The following is a 15,883-nucleotide window of genomic DNA, read 5'->3' as shown; positions in this document are numbered from 1 at the left end:
TAATCTTAATTTCAAAACGATAACCAATTCACAAAGAAGGCAATCATTAAACTTTTATTTCTTTCGGAACATCATCACAAATGGGGCTGGTTCCTAAATATGTCACATTTAATGTCTTTGAAGGAAAAAGCGACACTTTATTTGCACAATATATACAATGAAGCGTGTCTTGTAGGGAGACATGCGTGAGTGAGTGAGTTGAGTTTTACTTTGCTTTTAACAATATTCCAGCAATATCACTGCGGGAGAACCCAGAAATGCGCTCCACGCACTGTACCCAGGTGACGAATCGAACTTGGATCTTCGCCTGACAGCGCCATTACAAGTAGGCTACCCGACTACCCCGAACCCAAATGAACTGAACGATGAGCTGTGTCAAAATGAAGAAAAGGCGGCGCAGATGAACCAGGATCAACAGTGTTTCAAGGAAACACACACATCAGTTTCATGTCTTGTACTCCTAGTAATCTGGAGAAGGACATCACACTATCAACCACTGGTTTAGCTGGTGCAAACTCGGTCACTTGCTTTGCTATCCCCGGAGGAATCTTGTTTTGCAGCCTTCAGCACCCCATGCTTGCCATATAACGCGACTATGCTTGTCGTAAAAGTGACTAACGGGATCGGGTGGACAGGCTCGTTGACTAGGTTGACACATGTCATCGGTTGCCAGTTGCGCAGATCGATGCTCATGCTGTTAATCACAGGATTGTGTGGTGCAGACACGATTATTTACAGGCCGCAGCCGTATAGCTGAGTGCGGCGTAAAACTGAACTCACTCACTCAACGTGGCGGCCTTCTTTAAGTCAAGCCAAAGAGACCAGAGAAACAGTCACCCTGGACACATATTCTAAACACTCGGTGCTCATTGATCAGTCCTCGTGATATGCATGGTTTAGTTGTAACTTAGTGTGCTTGACAGGTGGAGCGACAAAAAGGACTCATCCCAGTACCGCAAGATGTCAGTGACCGATACACGGAGATTGGCTGAGTGGGCAAGTGGGACTGTTTTCATGCCGCTCTGAACAGCGTTTCAGTTACATCACAGTTTTTTTTGCTGCAGGGAAACATCCCAAAGTGATGCAGGTCTCATAGAAACCCACAAGCAATGGTGTGGCCCTCACAAATCTCAGAACACAATCGGGGATTCGAACCAACTATCAATAGTTTCTGGTAACAGAGAGTCCTGTTCACAACCGCTCACTTGTAACATAGAGTAGGACTCTCCTCCCGTGAGACAGCGTCCAGTTGGCTGAGCAGGATACTCTCCCATCCAGATACTCCCTCACGTGACAGCGTCATGAGCCGAGCATTCCGTGTGTCCCATAAAATACCATTGGGATAAACATGTGTAGACCTTGAATTAACACCCATAAACACCAACATTACGAACACGGCGGTTTATGACGTAATCTGTAGCAAGTTCAAATGGATGCATGTTCTTAGGGATGCTCTACTCTGTCAGAGTCTCCCCGATGTTCTCTGCTATTGCGCAACCTCATTATACCCCATCCGCAGCACCGCCAGAGGTCTTGGCACTCCTCTTCAGAGGGAACCGGGGCGCCTTTCAGTACGGGCTACGTGTTTAGCAGGTACTAGCTGCAGGTATGCATGTGATTCTATCAGACTAAAGAGAAATACATGTACCACGAACCTGGGATTCGAACCACGACGTTTCAGACAAGATGGAAATGTTGGTTGATCATGTCTGTTAGCTTTCCGTTCGTTTCCATTACCTGTAGATAATGACTTAACCTACATAGCTACTTACATCAACAGATGAGGCACCTTTCTCCAGTGGGATGCTATAAATGTTCTTATCCCGTTGCGTTTATTTTCTGTCACTAATACTATTCTCGCTACTATTTCGATCAAAGAGAACCTCAGTAATTAATTATTACTAACGACACCCTCTCGATTGTTATTTCTTTCTTCCTTTTTTTCGAAAAAAAGGAGAGAGTTGTCTTTTATGTATTTTAAGTCACTATCAAAGATATACAAATGACAAAATGAAATACGACATACATGATATGTTTCATGGCAAATGCGATTTTTTGCTGTAGCACATACACTTTTTATTTATAACTTTGAGTAATCTAGACTTGCTAAGGATTTCCGGACTTTTTATGGTTCTGTTCTAGATCTTCATGAGAGACTGGTGATGTTGTGTTAGAATGAGAACACCTCATTGAAGCGAACAGTGAACCAAGAGCGACTTGCACTAGAATTCCATACATATTTCGACGAGGCAGCGGCAGCTACTGTCAAAATATTTAGGTAGTGAGCTAACATTATTAGTGCGAGGTCAATGTCATACTGAATATTCAGTTCAGTATAAAGTAGTTTGCTTTACATATGATTTAGCATGGGGTTAGGAATGGTGCGTTTTGTTTTCCGTTCACAACACGTGCACAAAATAGTTCTCATCATGACTAAATTATATTATTGTTTTTCAAAGGATGACTGATGATTTGTGAAGGAATTATCTGTGTTATGACAACTCCGTACATGTGACGGAGGATAATTCTTCAGTGAGTGAGTGAGATGTGGGTATGTTTGGTGAATGAGTGAGTGAGTGGTTATTTGGATGAGGGCGTGAGTGTGAGGCCGACAAACCAGTGACGCATGTAAAAGCGTCGTTGAACCAAAGTCAAACTTTCACTCTAGAACAGTTCATTGGAGAATCCGAATCCGAACCAAATACATGACCTCTTCAAAGTCACTTGTACATCAGGTCCCATGGCACTGATACCTGGACGTAAACTATCTGATGGTAACTGATGATCATTCCACCCAAGACCAAGTCTAAAACTGGTTCAACACTGAACACACACACTAGTCTGTGAGGGCGGAGATGGTCGTTCACCCGGTAGCGCACCGAGCCTAAAAAACAGTTTTTTTCAAACTTGAACATCATGCACCGTAGTCCGACCTGGAACGGCTCGATGATATATTGTGTCTGATTATGTGTAATGCAATGTCACAGAAACGGACTTTGTTTCGTACTCAATGACCTCTGCAGTTAACATACTCTACACGTATCAGTACACGTGTGTTTCTAAAGTGACAGAGACGTGTATGCGTGTCATGTTTTGTCCCGTTGTCGACCCACATAACCTATACACGTAAATGTCCTTATTCATTCCACGTGTATAACGCAATAGACGCCCTGTGTGCCTTGCATTACGTTAACATCACTCTCAACCCTTCCTTGTCAGGAAACACTATGACGCCATATTCATCTTGTACTCTTGTCACCGGCAGTTGGTCATGGAGAGGGTAGAGCGTAGAGCCATATACAAGGTGACGCTAGTTGTGGGTTCGAACTCAATGTTTCGATGTACCCAGTCATGATTCCTTATCTGTAAGAAGTATTTTAACCATGTATGATCCATGGTCTGATATGAAAATACGTATTTCTAATCCTTCACGTCCTACAATTTCCTTAACCACTTTAATGATATGTCGTACACTAACCCATGAGTTCAGAACCTGGTTGAACCTGATTAGTTCTATTCGCCAAAGCCTTGTGTCAAATAATTCAGAATCTCTATTTGCATGTCGGTCAACTCTCCCTCTATTTCGCACAATATTCCAGCAGATCAGCTTATGGTGTCTTCATTTCAAACATTTAAGGTATCTGGATTTCAGACATTTAAGGTAGAATTCAATAGATCACTCTTTCTCCATTAAGCCTTCGATGAGCATCCGATGTCCAAAGGTAGAGCCATTTAAGTTACAACCTTCAAGACCACAGTAAAGCTTTCAGAACGTTTTGTGGTAGATATATGGACGATATCAGTGGTAGACATATGGAGAATATTTCCAAACGTGACGCACAAGTGACACAAATGCTGTCTGATGCAATTCCAAATTTTGACTTGCACCATATGCCCTGTCTGTACAAGTGTTTTGGCATGTGTCAACTGTGAGACAGGACAAGCTGATATTTTAAGCAAACACAAGCATCATCACTATTTGGTAGTGAACCACGTGGCTGTTGTACAGTCAGCTTCGTACAGTACACCCTGCTTATAGGAGACATTTATTGTGACTAAGGAAAAGGTATTGTCGCGTACATTTAACTGAGTCGTTGTGACGCAGAGTTCATCATGAGTGGTATGACTATATAAGATGATTGATGGAACAATATTAATGAAGGCACCTGATAAAGGGATAAGATCAACTGATACCATTCACTTTTTCACGAAATACATGTTTATTATACATGTAGTTGTGGATCTTACCTTCTACAACTTTCCTTGTAAAGCTACAGATAAACTGGATCGCGAGGATACATGCATGTGTAGGAGTGTGTATGTTCTTGCGATTGTGGAGATCGGTTCAGCCCCATCTCACACACCCAGAGCCAATCATCTTTTCGCCATGACACTAAATCTGCATTCCATCCTCCCTCTTGCGGAAGAAGCGGTGGTTGAGTAAGTTAGATGGCTAACAGTGTGTATTAGCGATTTGATGATTGACTTTGATGATTATGGTTCCGAATCCGGGATGGGACTCAATCCAACAAAAGTACTAGAATCTGTACATCACTGAAAAGTGTCATCTAAAACAGTCATGGTATAGAACGCGTCAATGCCAGAGAATAACAACTCTGTTATAAGCTGTAACATTAAAGCCGAAAATTAGTCATGACACCAGGTATGTGTGCATTCAACAAGGAGCTTTAGATATCAATTCAATTCCGTAAAGTCACTTTTAAATAAAGGTACATAGCAAAGACTGAGTCAGCTTGGTAGGGCTGCCAAATTGCCTAAACCGCGTCCTCCTTTAAGAGTCGTAAGATTAGACAGTCACGCGTGGCAAACCTTGATTTATCCCAGCAGGTATTTTCAGCTAGGTCATCAGATTAGCAACATAATCTTAAAGCTGATATTTGGGGCCCGTTGGGGTGTCCTCTGAGCTCATCATTGCGGAAACAGCGAGCGTGACGCTACTCAACGTGTCCTGAGAACCCCGTGTGTTTCAGTTGAAGATAGTTAAAAATCTTAACAGCAACATCTACACGATAATGATAATGGCCACATACAAAACAAGTTCGTATTTACACGTAAAACGTTTGCATTAGATATGTCATGTGAGATGAATATTCATTAAGGCTAAACCAACTGTCTCAAATTCAAACATAGAAGTACACTCACCCAAACATTTCTCTTCTTAAATTGAAAACATACATACTGTATTTGCATTAAAAAGTTTATGCCATTTGGCATCTGGCATTTGGCATTTGATGTCTTTTAGTCATTATATTAGCCAACATATTCATTTGTTCATTATATGTATACAATGACAGGCGTTGACAAGGGGGGTGGGGGAGGTGGATTTTAGCAATGCCTCCATGTGCATGCCTTCAATTATGATCACGATAATGATAATCTGATGTTTCATGTTATGAGACAGGTCTGTCTGTAAAGTCACTGACCTCGATAAACATGATGACTTGGTTATTTAAGAGAAATCAACGGTTACTATAACAGATACATTTTTCTTTGTTTAATCTTAACTTTGCTAAATAGATACAAAGAAAACGAAATTCCGCAAACTGTAAATAAAATTCTCGAACATCTCGCTTGCAAAATAATCGAAGACATACTTCCGTCGCATGGCCGTTATAACTCGACCCATGTGCTCATCAAAGGCAATTCTGATATCGTAGTGATGGTCGAGTTTCTGCTTGTCCAGTTTATTTAATAAAGGGCAGCACTGACCATTAAGGTCAATTACCCTATGTTGTGAAGTAATTGGTTCAGTGTGAACTGGCATAAACACGTCGTCAACAATCATCTCAACTGTCTTGTCTTAAAATCTGTATACGTAACACTCTACCACATGTGTCGAGGTGCTGTTGGACCAATTGTTCCCTTCGAGGACCGAAGAATGTTTAAAAACTCATAATTTCAGAGCCGAAGATGGGATGGGTAAAGGCTGCTTTAGCTGAGAAAGGCGATGAGTACATATATAGCCTGCTAAAGTTAAAAGTTGATGAGTGCAGACTGCTTGTACTGGTTCTGGAAAAGGCGATGAGAAGAAGCTTTTGGAGCTCAAAAAGGGATGAGCATAGGCTGTTAGAGGTGAAAAAGGCGATGAGTACAGGTTGTTGGAGCTCATAAAGAGATGAGCATAGGCTGCTAAAGGTGAACAAGGCGATGAGTACAGGTTGTTGGAGCTCATAAAGAGATGAGCATAGCCTGCTAGAGGTGAAAAAGGCGTTGAGTACAGGTTGTTGGAGCTCATAAAGAGATGAGCATAGGCTGCTAGAGGTGAAAAAGGCGATGAGTACAGGTTGTTGGAGCTCGTAAAGAGATGAGCATAGGCTGCTAGAGGTGAAAAAGGCGATGAGTACAGGTTGTTGGAGCTCATAAAGAGATGAGCATAGGCTGCTAAAGGTGAAAAAGGCGATGAGTACAGGTTGTTGGAGCTCATAAAGAGATGAGCATAGACTGCTAGAGGTAAACAAGGCGATGAGAAGAAGCATTTGGAGCTCATAAAGAGATGAGCATAGGCTGCTAAAGGTAAACAAGGCGATGAGTACAGGTTGTTGGAGCTCATAAAGAGATGAGCATAGGCTGCTAGAGGTGAACAAGGCGATGAGTACAGGTTGTTGGAGCTCATAAAGAGATGAGCATAGGCTGCTAGAGGTGAAACGGCGATGAGTATAGGCTGTTGGGACTGGAAAGAGGGGTGAGTGATGAAGCTGCTAGAGGTGAAGCGGGGATGAGTATAGGCTGTTGGGGCTGAAAAGGGAGATGAATAAAGGCTGAAAGAGTTGAAAATGGTGATGATTATGAACGCATACAGAACTACGATAGCTTCACAATTATACATTATATATACAGGTAGTCTGTCTCAGAGCCCATCATTTCCCCACCATCCAGCTCTTTCCGCAAGTCTAGATTTCTTCAAATTCCCTAAATCTCCATATCACCTTTTTAGTTTATATAGAATTGTATGTTTTTCTCAACAGTATAATTTAAAATCATTAGGCATTAGTCAATGTGTTGTGAAGAGGCAGCAGGAGCGGAGATGAGGATGAAAGTAACAGTTTACCAAAGCTGAGAAATGGATGCGTATAGTCTGTTCAGGGTTGGGAAAGGTAAGAGAGATTGTGAAAATGTATTTTTATTTGTATTTTCGTCACGTCATGAACTGACAGCTAGAGCTTCATTTGTATCCTTGTCTTGTGTTTTGAAAAATTAACTTCTTGCTGTCTAATGTGAGTCATTTTCCTGCTATGGACTTAAACTGTGTATGTGAGGCTGACGCATGCTTAAATACGTGGACAGAAAAGCATAGCCGGAATTCCATAACTGATTTACATGATTTTTGCCTGACTATTAGGCAGTTGTCTGAACCTAAGCGTCCTGGATGACTTTTGAGAGAAAACACAAAGCATTGTGTGACTGTATAGTGTGGCGCGATGCCTCAGAGTAACGGTAGTAACAGATTTTCGATGAAAGAGGGAGACAGATAGAGGGAGAACCGTAACGCATCTTCTTTCAGACTACCACCCGTGAAGGTCCCGGGGTAAATACGCCTTCAGCAATCCATGCTTGCCATAAAAGGCGACTATGCTTGTCGTAAGAGGCGACTAACGGGATCGGGTGGTCAGGCTCGATGACTAGGTTGACACATGTCATCGGTTCCCAATTGCTCAGATCGATGCTCATGCTGTTCATCACTTGATTGTCTGGTCCAGAACCGATTATTTACAGGCCGCCGAGATATAACTGGGATATTGCTGAGTGTGTCGCAAAACCAAACTCACTCACATAGACTACCCGTTGCTTTCAATGGATTAGTTTGCAGAAATTAAAGGTTTCCTGAACTTTCTAAAGGTTTCCTGAGCGGTAGGGTAGCCTAGTGGTTAAAGCGTTCGCTCGTCACACAAAAGACCCGTTTTCGATTCCCCACTTGGGTACAATCTGTGAAGCCCATTTCTGGTGTCCCCTGCTGTCATATTGCTGGAATGTTACTTAAAAAGCGGCGTAAAACTAAACTCATTCACTCACCCTTGAGTTTCCTCCCTGCATCTCCCATAAACACGGTTCAGTAAGTGGGTGAATAAGGGGATTTACACCGGTTTGTTCACCATATTAAATTAAAGTTGTCTTGATGTTGATCGCTTGTCCAAGACCGCAGTACCCGTTTTCAGTGTATACCATTTTGACAAATCTCACGAGCACTGGCAGGGTGCCAGTGAGGACAGCCAGAACCATTACTAGGCAGTATCAGGGATTCGAACCCATGATCAGACTGTTTTGGCACGCATAAGGGACGTAACTCAACACAGCTAATTGCGACGCCCGTGTTGACATATGTACATTATTTCTGAGCAAAGTAGAAACGTTATTTTGCAATACGAACAGACAGGTCTAACTGCGATTCTGTGGCACGATAAGGAAATTTCTTCGCAAATTGATCTGGATTCTCAAGAAAGGATACAGAATTAATATTTTGGAATGCAATAAGAGAAATTGAGTTTTATACCACTTCGTAGTATTTGTATAGTTTCTAAAAGACACTGCATATTGTTCTCGCAAAGCGTTTAGACTTGACTCTGAGAGAGTGTTTGAGAAGTTATTCATACAAATTTATACAAACCAGCCTTAAATATCATAAAGAAGAGTAATATTAAGAGGTGGGAAGTGGGGTGGATGTTCGACACCAAAAACAGACGAGTATTGCGCTCATATTGAGACTACAGCCTTTCACTTTTGATGCAGTGAGCGAAAGCTTCAACCACTAGACTGTTACCAGGATTCGAATATCAGAGAAGACGATAGCACCGTTATTTGTTTACACAAATCAAAATTAAGTTTTCTTATTGTCGACTGAGACCAACAATGGACCCGAACATTATGAGTTTCACAACTGTTGTACAGTATGACTTTTCATTTTTTCTTCAGATTTTCCCATTCCACGATCCTAAACACGCATTTCGACCTGATCAAGGTCAAACTTACTTCTTTAACTGTCAATGTTAACATTTCATTGTACAATGGTGAGTTCAGTTTGTCACAACTGGCAATTTTAAAATAGTTCCGATTCGACATTCGAATACGGCACCGCATTATATGCACCTGTGATTCAACTTCCAAACGACACTACTCAGTGGCATGCTACACGAACAAGAGCGAGCTAGCAGTTTCACATATACTTAGAACACAAGAAATTAAACGAACTGTATTTGAAAATAGCTTCACATGGTTTTTTGACTAGAGTTTAATGTTTCTGCACTACAAACAACATTTTCGAGATGGCATATACAATGTTTTGTAAACACCACACAGTGTCAAACTAGCCACGCCCCTATCACTTCCGGCACATGAAATTTTAAACATTTTGCAAAAGAATAAGTCAACAGACCGAATGCCTTTGGATATATGACCACAACTGAAACGTGACAGTTTTCTTTCAAAGCCTTCAAGAAACAGACCTGTTGAAACCCACAAAAAGGATCGAAAAGGGTTTTTTAAAGTCAAATGTAGGCTGTAACCAAATCACGTGTCCCCTTTCCCCAAGTGATTCTTCATTTCGGGGCTGGCGAACCGTTGGCGGCTGTCTAATCTCCTCAGCCTGTGACCTTCACCAGTAAAGGTTACCAGACGACAGTTTAACGATTATGTAACCTAGCAGACGACACACAGGATCACGTGACCACCTGAGTTCGACCGAGGACAGTCTCTTTATCCTTCTGTAACCTCTGACTTTTTGGATACAGTGAACGGGGAAGTGGGAGAGAAATTAAAGAGGAACATCGAAAAAAACCGTGTGGTTTCCTTATTATGTTAGTACAAATGTACTGCGCCATAGGGCATCGATTGAGGGAGTGGGGACAAGAAACAAGATGCGGTTTTGCATACGTTTCTCCATCACCTGTAATCATCCATCACCCTCCCAAGTACACTGGTGCAAAGGCGTGGGGTGACATTGGGTCGATTCTTGGAGTTCCTTACGCCGGAGAGATCTACATGAATACCACGTATGAAACTCATTTCTGGTGTTCCAAGTCATGCCGATGGAAAATTGTTAAAAGCGGTGTAAAACTAAATTCACTCACTACTCACATTACATGAGGGGCGGTAGGGTAGCACAGTGATTAAATTGTTCGCTCGTAACGCCGATGTACCAGTTTCGATTTTCCACATGGGTACAATGTGTGAAGCCTATTTCTGATGTTCACCTCCGTAATATCGATTGAATGTTGTTAAAAGCGGAATAAAAGAAAACTCACTTACGCTCATACGTCTCGGGCAGACAAGTCCTTGTTTCATTCTATTAAGCACATGTTGACAGCAAGCACTAAGCAGCAGGCGGGGAAACATCAAGTATCACCTTTTGCAATTTGGTATACTTGAATAATCGACTTTGGTTTACATATGTCGACATAAGTCTGTCACTTTATGAAAAACGCTAGGGCGAAAATTTTACTGAAAGCCAACTTTTACGTTTAGTAAAAACTAAAACGGTGTCTTAACCAATTTTCGGTCAGCATCTCTGATAAGTTGTCATCAGTGATGACCCGAGTTAATTGATCTTCAGTAGTCCATGCTTGTCGTAAGAGGTGACTAACGGGATCGGGTGGTCAGACACATGGTATCATTACCTAAATACGTAGATCGATGTTCACACTATTGATCACTGGGTTGCCTAGCCTGTACTCAATTTACAGATCTATGTAGCATGAATACTGATGAGCGCGGGGTTAGCCAACTACCCAATACAGGCCACCAATATAGCTGGAATATTGCTGAGTGCGGCGTACTACTAAACTCACTCACTCACAGATAAGTTGTCGGATGAATGTTGCATTTGAAAGTTTTTCTGCACATTTCACACCATTAAAAGGTTGTTTTTGTCAAGTCTGTTCACTGAGGAATATGTCTTGAAAAGTCGTCACTGTGCTTTGAATCACTAGAATAGTCACAATTAGAACCGGTGCCACTCACAACGAACTGAACTCTGCATTATGCACATTGCATTTGGTTCTTCTTTAACGTGGACTCGTCAGTACTCAGTCTTTTGGACGGTTTATGATTTTGGACAAGACAGTCAAGTGATTGATGCAATGACCAACGCCAATGGCCACCGAATACGCTGACACACAATGATAACCAATCAATATTTTCGCCTGAATCAAAGTGGGATCCCACCACAGTGACTTTAGATATCAGGTCACCCACTGACCTATGTTGGCCATGTGTCTTGACACAGCAGCTCATTCTGGCACAACATCTTCAAGCAAACGTTCTTCTCAAGAAAGTATGACCTAAAGAACAGCTGAACAGTGATCTGACATTACAACTTGTAGGACAAGAAATGCCTCCCTATCGTTCTGTAACTCATGCATGGAAAGGCCCCCTGCAGCACAACAAAGATGGCGCTTTGTGTGGTATACTGCATAGTGAATGAACGAGTGCCAACGGTTGGGTGAAATAATAGCGGGTTTGTGAGTGAAGGTTTTAGGAGCGTTTCCTGTAGATGTGACGACCATGCTAGTCTGTCATATAGACTCTGAAGCAAATACATCCAAGAAAATACTCGCAAGTCAAGAAAATATGGCAAGTCTAGATTTCCAGGAACATGGAGACAGTCCAAGGGCTCCTTTTCAATATATTTTGTGTCTGTTTTACTATGGACTTTTCTTTCTGCAAAATACGTTCATTTCAAAGACTGATTTGGTTGTTAGTCTACGACCCTACAGAACTCCAGAAATTTCTATCGAAAGGTTTCCAGCTGCAGACTTTGAAGTTTGCTTAAACATTAAATACGTGATGAATTAATTACGCAAACAACTGATGTGGTACTGAGTGATTTGACAAATCATTAAATAGTAGTCTAGTAGCCTTGTGGTTAACGTGGTCGCTCGTTACGCCGAAAGTCTGGGTTCACTCATCTGAACGAGGGAATACTCAACATTTGACACAATGACACGACAGCAGATGGTGATGTATTGGTCAGGAGCGCAAATACACACTTTTCCTAGCTGATCAGATATGGCCCACATACGGAGGTATATACAAGTGTCACCTTCAGATAAAGTACACCTTGAGATAAAGTACTTGTCCCTAACACAAAATGAGGCCATGAGTCCACTGCAAGGACGAGTGGTAGTATTGGGAGGGTGAGGTGAGAGAGAGAGAGAGTAAGAGAGAGAGAGAGAGAGAGAGAGAGAGAGGGGGCAGGGACGCAGAGCCAAAGGGAGACTAATAGCAATTCAAATCTGAAACGTTCTCTACTCTTAAAGTTGGTTGATGTATCAACTATAACTCGCGTTACATGAATTTGTTTAACACTACACACAGCAATAGCCCAGTAATATAGCGACGGTCTGTTCATAATCGATTCTGGATCAGACAATTCAGTGATAGACCGCATGAGCATCGATTTAGGAATTTGAGATTAATGCGTCAATCAAGTCAGCAAAATCCTACATGATTGAACTGTCATGCAGAGTTAAATATATTGCCAAACGATTTATAAAACATTCGCATTCGTTCATTCAGCCAACCAATCAACCAATCACACTCTCAAACACTGATTTCATCACTCATTCGTTCTGTTGTGATAAACCTGAATTATATGTGAAGTCGTGCTTTACACAGGTAAATAGGTTATCTGAGTCGTGTGAGATCCATGCCACGTGCTAGGAAGGTATGTCAAACAATATCGAAATGCATGTCACTTGTAAGCAGGATAACATTGTCAGATAATGTGGGTACACTTTGAACCCATCAAACACTATTGGTGGTTTCGCGTATGATTGTGGATATATCAAACCCAACAAAATAAAAACACCGAGGCATGATGTAGCATGTATTCTATAGAAAAGTTACTGGTCACAAACCGAAGTGGTTAAAAGGATGACTCATTATGTTCTGTTTAGATAATAATATCAAGCAGCCCCCCATTCCAAAATCTCTCTGCCCAGCGTCTCCCTTCCTGTGTCTGTTTCTGTTTGTGTGACCCGTGAAAGTCGGCAGTAGAACAGGCCTTCAGCAACCCATGCTTGCAATAAAAGGTGACTATGCTTGTCGTAAGAGGCGAGTAAAGGGATCGGGTGGTCAGGCCCGCTGACTTGGTTGACACATGAGATTGGTTCTCAATTGCTCAGATCGATGGTCTTGCTGTTGATCACTTGATTGTCTGGTCCAGACTCGATTATTTACAGACCACCGCCATATAGCTGGAACATTGCTGAGTGCGGCATAAAATTAAACTCACCCATTCACTGTTTGTGTTCTCTGAGCCTTTCTCCCCAATCCCTTCCCCCTCCCCTCAACCTCCCCTGTCCCCCAAACAGACGCACACTTCTATTTCATCAGAAAACACAGTGATGTTGGTAAAAACATCTTACCAAAAGGATAAAGTTCAAAATAAAAACACCACGTATTCAGAACAAAATTGTGCAGAATTGTTTTAAAGCAAGCTAAATTTCATCTGTGATTGTGTCAGCAAATACTTTTTTCTAAATAGCTGTATCGGAGTGTGTAATGCGATAGACTATTGGCGACTAACAAGCTAATTAAGTGCAACCTTGAGGTATCTATTAGACAGGAAACAAGTAACTTGTCTATCGGCTTACTGTGGTTGTGTAAGCCTTTCCTTGAGACGCGTGTCAAAGTGACAGCCCCATAAAGAGCTTCCTTAGCGAGTGTTCTTAGTTAAAGCACTTAGTGTACTGTACTGTCAGAAACATCCCCTAAAGATGATGTCATCCTCGGTATCCAGTGTACCCCTGTGTGCGTTGCCCTGGTGATCCGTGGATGTTGCGGGTGTTTATTGGAATGGATATATAACGATACCTGGAATGAATGAGGATGACTATCTTATGATGAAATGGTCACGTGTACAACAGGCCATCACAGATATATTCGTTATGTCATAAAGACGCACTTCGTTGGGAGAAACTGGCTGTGACAGTTATTTTGATGTAAGCCTTAAACACAAATATTCTTGATGAAATAAACATTATCATGATTTCTTTACAATCACCACGCCGGTACACATTCACTGTTGGGCGTACAGAGGCATATTACGAACAAAGTTATTTGCATAAGGAAAGACGCCATGAAACACAGTTGCAAGGACTAAGAACTCTCATGTGTCAAGCACATGAACTGCCTGTCCAACCACTCAACATAGACTGATTTGTGGCCGTAATGCAGAGTCTAGCACCATGTACCATATTCTGATTGTATCAGCGTGACATATATTACTTCGCACGTGCCATGAAACCAGTCTGGATCAAGACACGTGACTCACTACAACAAAACGAGTTGACACATGTAGACACACCATCATATGATTCCAATTAAAGAGACTCTTGGGGCAGGTAAAAAGCAGTCCAAACATAAATGAATTATTCAAAATTATTCATACATTAATTATTGTTAGTGAATTCAATTTATATTACATCCAGTTGAAGACAAGACATATTTACGTCTTTAATCAGGTTACGTGAGTGTAGTTCCCCTTTAACGCATATTGCACATCAGACAACGGCACATGAGTGCCATAATCAACATCTGTATATTTCCTTACATCTTGCATACCTGTATGTATAATTCAATCAATTCAAGAATAAAGGAATTCCTTTCCATTTCATTGCAGATGCATATACATATCTCAACACTATTAATGTCATATCGGCAATTATCGTTTTTTCCTTCTCTGTTAGCCTGAGTGACATTACAGGTTTTACAGTATGTTTAAATACATCGGAACTGTCTCAGTGTCGGTCTGTGACATGACGAGAACTATCTGATGGGTTATTCCTGGCAAGACCATTATTAATTTGCATGTTGCCAGGGTGTGGTTTAACTTGACTCAGTTATATTATGATGTATGCAAATATATTCATATATTCCCGTTCCGTATGCTAGGGTAAAGAACACTGATGGTATTCTTCTTTATACACGAGTGGTAGTAATTCATGCCTAAATATGAGTTTATTCCATTCTCTCACTATAAGATAAAATATTTGCAGTAATGTTAGACTTCCAACTGGAATTTCAGCTAGAATCCGAGCTCGGTAAAATCAACTGACTAAGCATAACTGTTAAATCAAATAGCGTGATCTGTCAAAACAACAGGTACATAATTTAGATAAATTACACGAATTAACAAGCACATTAATGCATTGTTTTATAAATATTTAAAGTACACTCATAATTTCCACTAACGAGCTAACTAAAATTGTACTTACCACTATCTGAAGCAAAATCACACAGCACGTAGTCCAAGCTTTATATTCCATGTTGAAAACGGCACAAGAGTCTCACATTAAATATTCCACTGATCCGAACTCCCCACACCGACAGAAACCCGCAGTAGCCCACACTAACGCTCCGCTCCCTGCAAGTGGCTGTGAATCCCAGTTTCCCTCAGGCCCCGATCTCCGCGCTTAACACACGTCACGCAAACACACACTCATGCTGCTGGGACTCCTGTACGCTTCTTCTGTTTTACAATAACTTAAACACTTGTCCAGCTTTGGTGAGCATTTCTTTATAGTCCAGCTGTGGTTTAGTCAAACTTGTAAACATTAACATTAATTAGAACTGTTTTTACATAGGTGGGCCACTTCGTAACCTGTCTGTTATTGTTAATGTGTTAGACATGTGCCCGATCTTCTAATCTCAGGAACGCTCTTGTGATTGTCGGTGATGTGAAGCTGGTTTGACTTAGATAACAAAGGCGTATTTCATTCAGTGTATAAAAGACCAACTGTTTGGAGGCTGGTTAGTATAAAAGTCAAATAAGGATCAAATGTGAACGTTGTTTTTATCAAAACACTACTATCATGAAATTATGACAAAAGTTTGAAATCATATCCTATTTATTTTTTATTAGCTGAAT

General features: G+C 41.3%; 1 protein-coding gene across 2 annotated transcripts in view; it reads right to left on the bottom strand.

The window, feature by feature from the left end:
* LOC137261406 (uncharacterized) overlaps positions 1-15,568 on the bottom strand; it is a 42,345-nt gene extending 26,777 nt beyond the window's left edge. The window contains exon 1 of one of the 2 annotated variants that reach the window (XR_010954852.1): positions 15,231-15,568. Coding sequence is in view for 1 of the 2 variants with exons in the window: in XM_067799151.1 (XP_067655252.1) it covers positions 15,231-15,281 (51 nt within the window). In the remaining variant the exon portion in view is untranslated. The remainder of the gene's footprint in view (positions 1-15,230) is intronic. The other variant, XM_067799151.1, reaches the window with a different exon arrangement.
* Between the last annotated feature and the right edge of the window lie 315 nt (positions 15,569-15,883).

The sequence above is a fragment of the Haliotis asinina genome, chromosome 14 (assembly GCF_037392515.1).
Source record: "Haliotis asinina isolate JCU_RB_2024 chromosome 14, JCU_Hal_asi_v2, whole genome shotgun sequence".
NCBI classification, from domain to species: Eukaryota; Metazoa; Mollusca; class Gastropoda; order Lepetellida; family Haliotidae; genus Haliotis; species Haliotis asinina.
This window is presented reverse-complemented; position numbering and strand designations above follow the sequence as displayed.